We start from the raw sequence: 13397 nt of genomic DNA, 5'->3' as shown, positions 1-13397 counted from the left end.
TTTCTAATACAAGTAACAGAAATACTGCCCATCTCTGCTTATACCCATTTTATGGTGATCGCCCATGTTGTTTGCTGCATCAGTGTGTTTCATTTTTCCAAACGAGGTACAATAATTAGTCCTCACATAAAGCATGCTGACCCATTTCTCGTGACCATGAGCAGGCTATGTTTATTGGCTGACACTTGCATTTTCTGGGGAATAGGTAGCCTAAAGGTGGTTCCTGAGCCAGCAATGTCCTTTCCTGAGCACCTCACTACAGGAAATTTCTTCCCTCTGCAGTTGGTGTGTGTGTGTGTGTGTGTGTGTGTGTGTGTGTGTGTGTGTGTGTGTGTGTGTGTGTGTGTGCATGTGTTCCGGGGGGTCTGCTTTCCCGTATGGTATTCATTACGGGTTTACTCAAGTAGTCTATCTAACACTGATACATGATGATACATCTTGCTCTTAATTAATAGGCCCACTTCAGGTTTGATAAGGCGTGCGGCACAAAATAATTTTGGTGATTCACGTGCGCTTATGTCACCACAGATAATCTATCATTTACGCATTTTTTGTCAAATTTGTGAATGAACAATTAAGTTCAAATTAGTCATGTTTTGCAACTTTTGTCACCCATGGTTCTCACTGAGATAACAAGTTTCCCTTAATTGTCCAATGGAAACTCCCTACGTCACGTCCCGTCAGCTGTCACTTCCGGATGCGGTGAAACGGGAGAAGGGGGAAAATACCGCACGTACACGGATTAATTTAAATGACAGTCGCTATCCATAAAGTCAGCGGGAACATCAGTGTCGTTCGGTGAGGATCCAGGGATTCATATCCGCGTTTTAATTCTGTTTTACGCATGTTTTAATGCTGTTTGACGTCGGTGTCCGCGAATGGACGTTGTTGCTTTTTTTTTTGGAGCAACCGTGTTTCTGTCTTCTTGCTAGCTTAAGCCAGCGGTGTCCTTAATGTTACCGTAGCGTTAGCTGGTAGGCGCAGACAGTAAGCTTTAGAAGAACTACCTCCCCGGTCAAAACATGTAACTTTGAAACTAACGTTGCTCTTGTTATTATATCATTTATCCGTACAGTTGGCTACAAGGATGAGCTTGTTTCACAGGAATTGAAAAGTGTTCAGAGTTTGTTTTGGTCAGTTTCTCGAGGTCAGGACTGCACTGGAGACGTATACTCACTGTCAACACAGCTGAAAAACAGGAGGAACATATGCATGATTTCTTCAAGAAGCTAAGACACTTTTGGGGAACAGCAAATCACTTCTGCAATCACCGATCGACCTCTCAACAATTGGAAAAATGGATTTGATGTGGACTTCAATAACAACTGAGAAAACAACCCACATAATTTCTAAATAACACTTCGCTGTCAGCCAGTAGGTTTCACTTCTTTAGCCTACTTTTTTCCTCCTTTTGCTGACAGGACACTTCACTATCAGCATCCTGGTTTGTATGTGGCTAACTTTTTTTGAAGTGAAAGAAGAAGGAAGTGTTCCTTGTTCTATTTTTATTTCCAAGTAACCTATTTGTGCCCTGAATAAGCTCCTCAGCTCAACAGGTAGGTCTGCTGTTGCTTTCATTTGCACTGATGTGTTGAGTGATGTTACGTAGCCAATGCATGAGCTTAATCTCTTGATCAGCCGTGATCTTGAGTTATTTAGTTTAGTTGGTTTCCGTCCTTTCAGTTTGCTTTTTCTTCCTCATTGTTGGCGCACTAACACACACAATGCCTTGTACATCACATTGTAATAAGTGTGGCATTGTCTTAACACTGGGATCGATGTAGATTCATTAGCACAGTGATCCTCTTGTCCTCTTCCTCCACAGTGAAGGATGAATGGCCTCTCTCTCAGTGAGCTCTGCTGCCTGTTCTGCTGCCCTCCCTGTCCCAGCCGCATCGCAGCCAAGCTCGCCTTCCTGCCCCCTGAGCCCACATATGCCCTCCTGCCGGACCTCGAGGCGGGCTCCGCCGCACCGGGGGCAACGGGGACGTCGGGCCTGCGGGCACGGAGCGGGGCGGCGGTCGGGGGAGGCGGGGGGGCCGGAGCTGTGGAGGGCAGGTGGAAGCTCCACCTGACAGAGCGAGCAGAGTTTCAGTACTCCCAGAGGGAGCTGGACACCACAGAGGTGTTCCTCACCCGCTCCAGCCGGGGGAACAGAGTCGGCTGCATGTACATTCGCTGTGCCCCTAATGCCAGGTGGGTCGTTTGAAAGGCTATCGGATCTATTGACATGTACTAATTAATTGATTGTTCAGTACCTTATAGGCTACAACATGCTTACCCTTTCCTATTTCTCCTTTATGTCAATGTCTGACACTTCCTCAGAAACTTCCTCCACACCCTCCTTTCTTGTCTCCTCTGCATTATCTCTTGTCTTTTCTTTTTTGGTCACGACCCAGGTCTACGTCCTGTACTTGTCTCCCTGTTGAGTCAGCTGTCTCAAAGTTGTGCTCTTCCTGCTTTTTTCATGGATCATTGTCATCTGTTTTGACCATTTCTTTCCTTTTCTAAAGCCCATTCTCATTTTTGTCAGTCATGTTTTGCTGTGGGTTTGTGTCACCGAGTTTACAGGCAGTGATCGGTAGACATGTTATGAGTGGTGATCATGCCACTTGGCTTAAGCTTAAGATATATTTTATGTGCTGAGAGACAAAATAATTTGGCTTCAGTTAGCTTCAGTCCCTATCCTGCTGCACTGTGCTGCTGCTGATTAATTTACCAAAACAATTAAAAAGAAATGGACAGGCTTGTGTTACAGTCTATCTATCTTGTATGAATGCCTATCTAGTATTACACAAGAATTAATCCAAACTAGTCCTGATATGGTAGTCTTCGTTATGCCACACTCTGAGTAAAAAGCCCAAGAGCTAAACGTTGACCTATATGGGTTCATAAACAAAACCACAGAGGCAGGAACTCAAACAATCTCTGTGTAGAAAAAGTATCAGATTGCTCTGGAGAGTGCAACATGCATTCATGAATAAAAGGCAAGGGCTATAATACCTAGGGCTTATAGTGGATACCCTGCTACTCAGGTTGTACAAAATGTCTAGAAGTAAGAGTCATTTGACATGGTTCCATCTTGGTAAACCAATCCTCCAACACTGGGCAGTTCCAGTAAGAGACTTATTAGCACAGGATTCAAATAAACTGGTTGTTTCTGTCTTAACAACATGTTGCTTATGATTAGATTAGATTCAGTGCTGTGAGAGTTATCAGGTCAGACTCACGGATGGAATAAATATCTTGAATTCACTTGTGTTTATCCTCAGTTTTTAACATGCCACTGTTAAAAGTTGCCGTTAATCTCATCTGCGACGCCTCATCATTCAGCCTCACTTTCCAGTATTCATACATATCATATGGCATTTGCAGTCAAGCAAAGCCTCAAGCAGAGGTGTACAGTTTCTCTGAAGTGATCTTGTATAGTTACCTTGGATAAGAGTGTCTGAAGTGACTAAAATATAATGTGAAGTATTTTGTGTGCACATGCATGTCTATTAATGAGTGTGGGCCACAGGGAGACTGTAACAAACGTTCATCTATATAAACAAATGGAAAGATACGTCTTGGTAACGAAGCTACAATACAAGATGTAGACCATCATGTATTGAGTCAATGAATTAGGATATAGACAACGAGGATCCAAATACACAAACGAAAACGCTGTATAGTCTGTATGTGTCCTGTATTACCAACTATATAACTGAAGTCGCTGACAGGGATTGAAACCTTTGACTCTGTGTGTAACTCTATATTTGTTGGCCCGTGTACTAACCCCCTTTCCTCTGTCTGTGTCTCCTCTCAGATTTACAGTGCTTTTCTCCCATGGTAACGCAGTAGACCTGGGCCAGATGAGCAGCTTCTACATCGGCCTTGGGACTCGCATCAACTGCAACATCTTTTCCTACGACTACTCGGGCTACGGCGTCAGCACTGGCAAGCCGTCTGAGAAGAACCTCTACGCAGACATCGATGCTGCGTGGCACGCCCTGCGCACGCGGTATGATATGATATAATTGGCCTATATATGCCATTCAAGGGATGGTTTATTATACAGTGTCTTGCAGTGCTGTGAGTGGGACACATTTTCACGTTAGCCCACGAGGAAATCAAGCCCTTAACCTTAGCAGTCTCTACATAATGCGGTTCCTCTGGAGGTACATACAAGACCACAGCTGTGCCATGCTAGATAAAATGTATATGTGCAGGGGAAAAGAAAGTGGTATTCAAAAGGGTTCAAACATTGTCAGGTTAGGGCTATCTCTGTTGTGAGTTACCTGTGTACTGAGAAGAAGCAAGAAGGGGTGAAAACTGAGGAGGAGAGAGGGGTTGCAGAGCGAGAAGTAGCGGGGGGGTGAAGAGGGGGACTAAGTAGAGAAAGCTATTAAGAAAGGGGTAAAGAAAGGTGGCAAAGGGAGGGACTGGGATGGAGCTGGGAGGCAGTGAGGACAGTTATCGGTGACACATGCAGTGGGAGAGAAGGACGGCGAGATGCTTGGATGGAGAGAAGGGATGCAGGGGGTAAATGTCTCTCAAGGACATTGTACCGTGATAAAGTGTCTCATTAGTGCAAAGCGGGGCTGCCTCATTGCAGCTGTTGCCCTGCTTCATATTTCTGTCAGTACTGTACTCAGCATATTACAACAGAGCGCTACTTTGGTTAGCCTATATTAGAACCTTATCTCTGTCTCTTTGCCAATGCTATTGTGTGTTTTTAACCAGGTATGGCATTAGCCCAGAGAATATCATCCTGTATGGACAGAGCATTGGCACAGTCCCCACTGTAGACCTGGCGTCACGGTATGAGTGTGCTGCCGTGGTCCTTCACTCCCCCCTCACCTCCGGCATGAGAGTGGCCTTCCCCGACACGAAGAAAACCTACTGCTTCGACGCCTTCCCCAAGTGAGTCTGACTGGTGGATATCGTTTTCTCTGTTTCTGTCTCTTTGTATCTCTCTCCATCACACTCGCTCTCTCTTTTTTTTTCTCAGCCTCATGTATAAAAGTAATGTTTGACATTCTTCTAAATTTCATGGTTAGAAACAAATGAAAATGATAATCGTATTCTCATGACAATACGGTAATCATAGGATTTAGTTTTGTTTTAGCTTTTGATATATTACACAAAACTGGACAATCAAGATAACAACTTTGTGATTTGATTGTAATGTCCAAAAGAAATCTTTATAAATGAAGCCCTCTCTCTCTCCCTCTCTCTCTGCCACCTCCTCTCTCATAAAATCCCTAAATGAGGCTGTCATGTATACATGATACACACACACACATACATTACACAGACTGTTTGGCTGCCTGTTGGCATTTCCACATAATTACAGACTTGCCAGCAGAAGAGGGTAATTGCAGCTTGCAGTTGTGAAAGTACTTCTTGTCCAAGACAAACATCTGTGCTGTAAGAACAACTCCTCTTTATTGGGGTGACATTTATGTGCTATGGTTGCAGTTTCTGTGTCTTTCTTTGGTCAATTTGGTCATTACAGAATATGGGTGGCTGATGTAAACTCCCCTACAAAGCTAAAGGGCAGTAACGGCATAAGACCAAGAAAATATGTCTTCATTATCTTAATCTTCATTATCTCTTGTCCTGACAAAAGTATTCTTGGTACAGAAGTAGATAATACATATTGTTTCGTAGCACCTATGGGTCTAATTTTTGCTTAAATGAAATCCAAACTTCATGATGTTGACCTTTTGGAAAAACCTTTGTAGGGCAGAATTATAACTTGAGGTGTCCTATGTAATGTGTTGCTACTGTTTGTTTTTAATCCCTGGCTGCAAAAAACTACTCGGCCAATAAAGATAAAGAGTGATATTGTCATTAGTGAGAGACCATCCCTGTTGTACTTCTTGTCACTTAAGTCTCAGAAGCGCACTCTGCCAAAGTGTACAGCAGCCAATGCCAGCCTTAACACAGAGTCCCGTCCCAGACGGTACCAGTGGGTGAGGAGACGAGGTGGCAGGGACCAGGGAATGCCTCACTGTGTGTAGTGAGCTGTGAGAAAGCCTCCAGTGTTCTCCTGCTCTGCTGGATCAGAGTGGGCGTGCTAGCCTACTGTCCAGCTGGCTTCCCCCATATCTCTATCTCTGTCCCTCTGCTTCTCTCGTCTGTTTCTCTCTTTCCGTTTCTCACTCTCTCTCTCTACTTCAGCAGTATTTCTATGTTATTCTGTTCTAATTCTGTCTGTATTCAATGCATTTGCAATGGTATTGGGATGTCTTATAATTTTAAGAGTAACCCACGGTGTGCTTTACTCTCATGCCAGCAAATATTTTGTAAAAGTAGGTGCCAGTTTTTTTTAAAATGGATATCTCCATTTTTAATAAAGCTGTTTATATTATATTGATAGTATATTTGACAGAAATACGGAGGACAGTCTGAGCTCTCAAGGCTCACTTTTGTTTACTGTCCCCAAAAGTTTGTGAGGAGATGGGCAAGAAAACTGTTGCGATCGTTGCCGACAGCTTTCAAAGCTCTTGAAAGCTGTATAGAACTTGCAGTTTTCAGGAAATGTCATTACTTTGATAAACTTGTTGCTTGTTTTAGGATTGTCCCACTGCTAAACTTTTGTCTCTTTTCTCTGTTTCTCTGCTAAGGCTCCTCCTCCTGTCGCAAAAGAGATTTTTGATATGGGATTGATATGATATCGCTAAACTCTGACCTCTTTTCTTCCTTTATGCCCTCTCTTTCCCTCTCAGCATTGAAAAGGTGTCCAAAATCACGTCTCCGGTGCTGATCATCCACGGGACGGAGGACGAGGTGATTGACTTCTCCCACGGCCTGGCCCTGTTCGAGCGCTGCCCCAAGGCGGTGGAGCCTCTCTGGGTGGAGGGAGCGGGACACAACGACATCGAACTGTATAGCCAGTATCTGGAGCGCCTGCGCCGCTTCATAGGACAGGAGCTGGCAGCGCAGCACGCCTGACCGCCACACCTCACCACTACCATCAGCACCAATGTCATCAACATCATCATCTCTCCTGGTCCACTTAAAGCTACTCTTCTCTGTGTCTACGGTGGAAAATGACTCCAAGAGCCGTCACAGCCCTCTCCCAGCCAACCACTGGTTCCTTTCCTGTTCCAGCTGAATTTCCATATTATCTTGGGTCCTCCCCACATCACACCTGTATCCCAGTGTTGGAGTGGGAATGGCTCTGTTCAAGAATGACAGAAGTTCAAGAGACTCAAAAGGAATGGGCCTCCACCTCCTTTATTTTAGCGACATATCTGAAAGCCTGTAGCCATTTGTTTTGTTTTAGTTTTGTTCTTCTTGTTTGTGTCTTACACCTGTAGATCATGTCAGGGAAGCCTCTGTTTCCCTCAGCGTCGGGAACAGTGCAAGAACGCTAACATTACCCAGGCCTTGGTTTTCTACCTCTAGCCTGTTTTTATGTCCTTCTGTCTCTAAATCTGTCCATCTGAAGGCCCTCTTACTTATTTCCAGTCCATATTTAGGGGGAAATTCTGACAATTTAGGAAGTGAGTGGAAAACTCTTCATCTCCGATACTTCTTACAGTAGATCCAGGCTGTTGACAAATAATTGAGAATATGTTTTCTCATTTCAATGACTGAATGTTATTTTCACATTCTGATTGGACTTGATTAACCATAATTCATCCCCACTGCTACCAACTAGCACATGAACAGATGTTTAGTTACAATACTGCACAATTGTTCCTCCTTTTATTTGTTTACAGATAATTAGAGTTTTAACGGCTCCATCAAAGAGCACAGTAATGAGCTGTTATGAGGCACTGATATTTTGGCATTTGAAATTGGATGGGTGGATAATGTTTGTCATTTATTATCCAACATGATGACATTGTTATTCAGCCACTATACTGTGCTAATCAGTCAGGTAAAACTGGGTTCTGCTTGACAGCATATACGCTAAGTGTGATTGCAGAATTTCTCTTTTCAAGTCTGTTCCTTCTCTCACTTTCTGGTTTACAATCTTTACAACAACTACTTATAATATTCATCTATGTCTATGCATAGTTCTCTGCATTGACCAGGAACTCTTAGGCTTGGATGATTATCGGGCTTCATTTGAATCTAAAAGGCGATAAGAGCAAGTAGTTCTACATGATTGTGAAGTATTTTTACTTATTTTGGACATATCTTAACATGGATAGCTTCTTTGTAACACTTTTAAAGTCTGTTTGAATGTTGATTTTGCTACACAGCACTGAGTACCCGAGTGATGTATAGTACAATACCTTTATAGCTGCTGGTCTGATTTGTGACAATTGAAAACTCTAGCTCGACCATGTTGTATTGCACTTGTGATTTATTGCTTTTTTTTGCTCTAATCATTTGGGGAAATATCACTTTAATCAACATAATTTGTCCTGTTCTGCTGGGGGTGCAGGCTATGTTTTCTGTTACAATATTGTGATCAATATACAAAGTGAACTGATACAAAGGTATGCCAGTCGGCTGCCCTATTTGTTTTATTTTGGGTTGGCAGATAAGATAAATCCGAAGTCCTTCCTTTTTACTGCACGTTTCAGACACACTTCGCCATTTCTGACTAACCGCCATGACAAAATCCCCATCCGTTCTGGCTAATGGTTTCCTAGTTATCAGCTGATGAAAAACATATTGCTAACCAGACATGAGGTGCACTCCAAAAAATGTTTCTTAGGGCAGTAAGTTGAAAGATGCAACACTCAGTCTGACGTTAAAATGACAAATAGTTAAAAACACTTGTTGATGTTTCGGCCACATGCAGCCTTCCTCAGAATGCCATCATGTGCAGACGAAATGGAGTATGGCTTAACTAATTGTCATTTTAACCTCAGATATTGAGTGTTGCACCCTTCAGTTCACTATTCCTAGTTATCACTAAGTCCTAGTGATTCTTTTGGAGTAAAGGTGAGACTGAGACTGTGTTTCTATTTGGTTTATTTGTTTTCGAAGAGGGGTTAGGATTTTCAGGCTTACTTGTATATATGAACCAAAGTGTAACACATTTTTTTAGTGTTTTACCCAGTGTACCTGCTGTTTATATTGGTATCTTCAGAACCAAAGACAAAAAAATTATGAAACTGAAGTCCTTTGATTGACTTTTTATTTATCTATCTAGTTGGTTTGATGTCTTTCCACTATATATTTGGATACAAAATTAAGCATACGTTTGTCAGATTGCTCCCAAAACAAATTTTCAGACCAATCAGGCAAATAATTGTATTTGATTCTGTCATGTCTGTTTTCACATGGAGGAACAGAGTTTGAATAGCATTAAGAAACCAGGTTGTGTTTATAAGAGACTGTGCAGAGCCTCGGTTGTGTTTACCCTCTATTTTGATGCTCATTTGCCAGGAAGTATAAGCAATACAACACAGTAGTGTGTTGGGGTATGTTGAGATTAACTTGTGTGTGGGTGGATAAAGAACTGTGACAGAAGCTTCAAGCAGACACATGAAAAGCTTTTGTTTAAAAAGAAACATACATGTCTTATTACTCAAATGTATGGATCAATATGGGTTTTATTTTTTGGTGAGGATTGGGGTAACCCAGCTGTGGATGAGTTTTTTGTGTGTCGACATATCCTGTTATCCACTGTTTATTATTTACTTATTTTTAGTTTTAAAGATATTGTCTTTTTCCAGGAATTTAAGAGAGAATAGGAAATAAATAAAACGTAATCACGACTTGATAATAAATATGGTTCTCTCCCTCTTTTTAAAGGCCTTTTCTCCATCTAGTTCTCTTTATTTGTGCTCTCTGCCAGAGAACTGCCTATTCTCAAGGAATCAAGGTCAAGTGTGTCCCATTCAGGCCCGATTTTCCACTCATTGCAGTTCTGGCACCCAGTGAATAAAGATCTGCCATTAGTGAAAGGCCCGGGCTGACGGCTGCACTCGGCAGATCCTATTGACTCGTGGGCGACCATGAGAAAGACTCGGGCCATTAATTGGCTGATGGGCGTCCAAGGGATTGAATGAGACCTTGATTGGCTGGTGGTGTTTTTTTGCTGAATAGTGGGGGGAGGGGGCAGCAGATGGGCCTAGTTATTATCTGTGCCAAAAAAGGTTCAAATGATCTGTTTTAATTATACCAGTACAAGGCCTCTAGTCTGTCCCAACCTCCCCTCACTGTCTGCCACCATGTAGAGATGTGGGGAAACACGGACAGATGGATCTTAAGCTCTGCCCACCCTCCCCCCGAACACACACACACACACACACACAGACACGCACAGATACACACACTTCTCCCATCTCTTTGTCAATGGACTACATAAACAGTCTGGTGTCCCACTCAAATGCTCTTATGGATTAAGGCAGATGCAACAGCACATCCCCCCTGCACAAGGCAAAGTTAGTGCAGCCTGACCTACTGCATCAAACATAACCATCACCCCTCCACACACAAATGCACTTTATGTCTTTAACACAGCATTGAGAAAAAACCCTTTTATGTTGGCCTATATCAAAGGACTGTGAATGCATTGGGTCTTGGCAACAAAAGACTGAAAACAGGATTAATTCAGGCTTTTTCTGAATGTGAGAATTGTAGTTGGGGAACATTTATGTCCCATTTTGAGAGTCCACTATAATCCCTGCTAAGCAACACATTGCCATCACTAATGTAAATGAATGGTAAAGGAGACAGATGTGCAAAACATTATTCCGCAGGCCAGGGCAAATGTAAATCTTAATTCCAGATGCCTGTCCCTATCAGATACTATATTTCATAATGGTCTTGTTTAGCCTACAGTATACAAGTGGACGAGGAAAGGGTGCTAGGAAAGGAAGCAATGTGCTGACTTGCAGTAACGTTGGGAGGGTGCCTGGTGGATGTCGTCACTGCGTGTCCACCGGGGGCGTGAATTTCACCGGTTTCCACGACACACAATGACCCGAGCACGACACGAGGCTGTGGATAAGACAAGAGCAGTATGTGAACGCGTTTTCTTTTCCTCATAACCATCTAAGTTTGGGTTGTTTTTTTTGTTTTAGACAAGGCGTGTCCGTGGCGTAACTGCAGAGCCTTCCAACTACCTACAACGCAGGATGGCAACGTTCGCGCACACGGACTACTTCGCCGCAGAGTGCTTGGTATCCATTTCCACAGGAGCCGTGTTTCATTGTCCGGCCCCCGGCATCTCTGACCTGGTGGGGCCCTCGCAGAGCCTTTCCCAGGGCGCGGTGGAGGACAGGGAGGTGTTGGACATGCTGAAAGAGGGGATGTTTGGCCCTGCGTCGGACAGTAGTAGTAACTCTATCAACCCCGGAGACGCAGACAGCAGCTCGTGCTGGGAAAGTGGTTACTCCACCCTGTCCGATGGCACCTCCCCAACGCCATCCGTTACTAGCGCGAGCACAGAGCGTCAAACCTCCCCGGCTGTGAGGAGACACTGCTGCACGTACAGAGACTGTAACAGAACCTACGGGAAATCCTCTCACCTGAAGGCGCACCTGAGGACGCACACAGGTAGGCTACTGGTGGCAGGTGTGTGTGTGTGTGTGTGTGTGTGTGAGAGAGAGAGTGTGTGTGTGAGAGAGAGAGAGAGAGAGAGGGAGAGAGAGAGAGAGAGAAAACGAGAACTAGCTGATCCATCTGGTCTAGCTTGAGGATGACAATTCATAGTTAGTTAATAATTTAGGCTACAGCACCAAGGCTATCAGGAGAGCCGTTGTAAAGGAGGAGGTCATAAAGCAACAAAAGTAAGTAAGACTTTTATTTATATAACACTGTTCAAAACAAGTGTTACAAAGTGCTTTACAAAAGGAAATACAACAAAAGGCAAGTTAAAAACAAACAGAAAATTATAAACAGACAAAAGGAAAGAGGGCAAAAGACCACTGGACATAAATTGTAGACAAGTAGTGCAACAGTCCATTGGAACATGAATGTAAAATTATAATTAATTAAATGCCTACAAAAAAAGAGAGTACTACTAGTAGATCTCTACCCAGAAAACTTACTTTAGAATAAACACACTCATGGGCAAAGAAATAAACTGTTCCTACACAGATCACAAAGTAAATTCTCTTTGTAATGGGAAAACATGGAACCCAAACAGAGCCTCAACAAATTAACAGACAGACCCACAGTGTGTTGCCCCTCAAACCCTTGGCACTCCCAGTTATCATTTATAGTGCAGCTTAAATGTAGGATTTTAAACAAGTGGTTCCTTCGGGCATAAAATTGATAAGCACAACTTGCAATAAACCTACTAGAGGCCACAGAAATGTTTATTTCTCAAAGCAGTAGCACAATTATTTTGTCTTATTATGGATCCCTGTCAACAGGCCCTGATCTTTAAAAAAACAAACATGCAGAAATATTTAAAAAAAATTCTACATGGAAGGTAGGCTAATAGCTGGTTTTCAGGTCAAAACTAATGTGAATACAGCATGAAAGTGGTCTATGGACTTAATGATACTGGAATATGTGCATCTATAAATAAACTGGAGTTATTAGAGCAACCATTATACTTTGCATAATATTTGGACAAATCACCTAAAATCAACAATGCTTTGTTTTGGTCTAAAAGAGGAGAATTTGACAAGAAAATTGGAAATTTTGTCTTGGTTGCCTGTATGCCAGACACTCGTTTAGGTTTAGCAGTCACTAAATGTTCCTGAAATTGTATGTTTGTATGGCAGTTACCAGAGAACCAAGTTAGTTGTTAGACCACTCTCAAGTTCAATAATCAATCAATCTTTATGTATATAGCACCTTTCTAAAATAAGGTTACGAGGTGCTTTACAGGAGATAAAAGAGCAGTAAGTGACTGCAGAGTGGAATCGTGACCTGACAAGAAACAGGAATTATCCACTGATGTGTTTCTCTGTCCGTCCCCTAGGTGAGAGGCCGTTCCCCTGCACCTGGCCCGGCTGTGAGAAGAGGTTTGCTCGCTCTGATGAACTAGCCCGCCACACCCGCACTCACACAGGAGAGAAGCGCTTCCTTTGCCCCCTGTGTGAGAAGCGCTTCATGCGGAGTGACCACCTGTTGAAGCATGCCCGCCGTCACCCTGGCTTCCAGCCCTCCATGATTAACCGCAAAGTGGACGGAGCTCTCTGAATGCTCATTTTTCACGTTGAAAGACTCCCAATGAAGCGCAGACTACTGTTTGTTTAAGTGCAATACAGTCCCACAATGTCAGCTGTCAGCAGGGAGCGCTGTATTGGAAGTTTGGAAATAGCCTAGCTGTAGAGTGTGTGTGGTAGAAGTAAAGCAATCCAGTACCAGAAAAGGAGTGGATTGTTGCTGAGGAGAGGATATAAGGGGATATCCTTTCAGAAAGAGCATAATACACCAGCTACTTGTTTACATAACAGATCACCTCAACAACCAGACACCTCATCGTGTTGCCACTGTGGATCTTCCATAAATAATAATCAGGATCGATTGTTATTGTC

The 13397-nt window shown here is 43.1% G+C and overlaps 2 protein-coding genes across 2 annotated transcripts; both read left to right on the top strand.

Annotated features, from left to right (window-relative positions):
- Positions 1–711: 711 nt before the first annotated feature.
- abhd17ab (abhydrolase domain containing 17A, depalmitoylase b) lies at positions 712–9073 on the top strand. The gene is made up of 5 exons (XM_071921937.2): positions 712–1556; positions 1826–2196; positions 3809–4003; positions 4726–4905; positions 6717–9073. Exons 2-5 carry the CDS (start codon positions 1832–1834, stop codon positions 6940–6942), a joined length of 966 nt encoding a protein of 321 aa, XP_071778038.1. The 5' UTR covers positions 712–1556; positions 1826–1831; the 3' UTR covers positions 6943–9073.
- Positions 9074–11039: 1966 nt separating this feature from the next.
- Positions 11040–13191, top strand: LOC139929154 (uncharacterized). Its single transcript, XM_071921961.2, has 2 exons — positions 11040–11460; positions 12839–13191. Exons 1-2 carry the CDS (start codon positions 11040–11042, stop codon positions 13057–13059), a joined length of 642 nt encoding a protein of 213 aa, XP_071778062.2. The 3' UTR covers positions 13060–13191.
- Positions 13192–13397: the final 206 nt, after the last annotated feature.

This window comes from Centroberyx gerrardi, chromosome 9, assembly GCF_048128805.1.
Source record: "Centroberyx gerrardi isolate f3 chromosome 9, fCenGer3.hap1.cur.20231027, whole genome shotgun sequence".
Taxonomy (NCBI): Eukaryota; Metazoa; Chordata; class Actinopteri; order Beryciformes; family Berycidae; genus Centroberyx; species Centroberyx gerrardi.
The sequence above is the reverse complement of the archived record's forward strand: the minus strand, read 5'-3'. Positions and strand labels throughout refer to the sequence as shown.

Bases quoted from the DNA above. Each gene is read 5' to 3' on its own strand.
- abhd17ab (XM_071921937.2), top strand. From the start codon at position 1,832: ATGAATGGCCTCTCTCTCAGTGAGCTCTGCTGCCTGTTCTGCTGCCCT. The intron at 4,004-4,725 runs GTATGATATGAT...GTTTTTAACCAG, and splicing joins TGGCACGCCCTGCGCACGCG to GTATGGCATTAGCCCAGAGA. The intron at 4,906-6,716 runs GTGAGTCTGACT...TTTCCCTCTCAG, and splicing joins TGCTTCGACGCCTTCCCCAA to CATTGAAAAGGTGTCCAAAA.
- LOC139929154 (XM_071921961.2), top strand. From the start codon at position 11,040: ATGGCAACGTTCGCGCACACGGACTACTTCGCCGCAGAGTGCTTGGTA. The intron at 11,461-12,838 runs GTAGGCTACTGG...TCCGTCCCCTAG, and splicing joins GCACCTGAGGACGCACACAG to GTGAGAGGCCGTTCCCCTGC.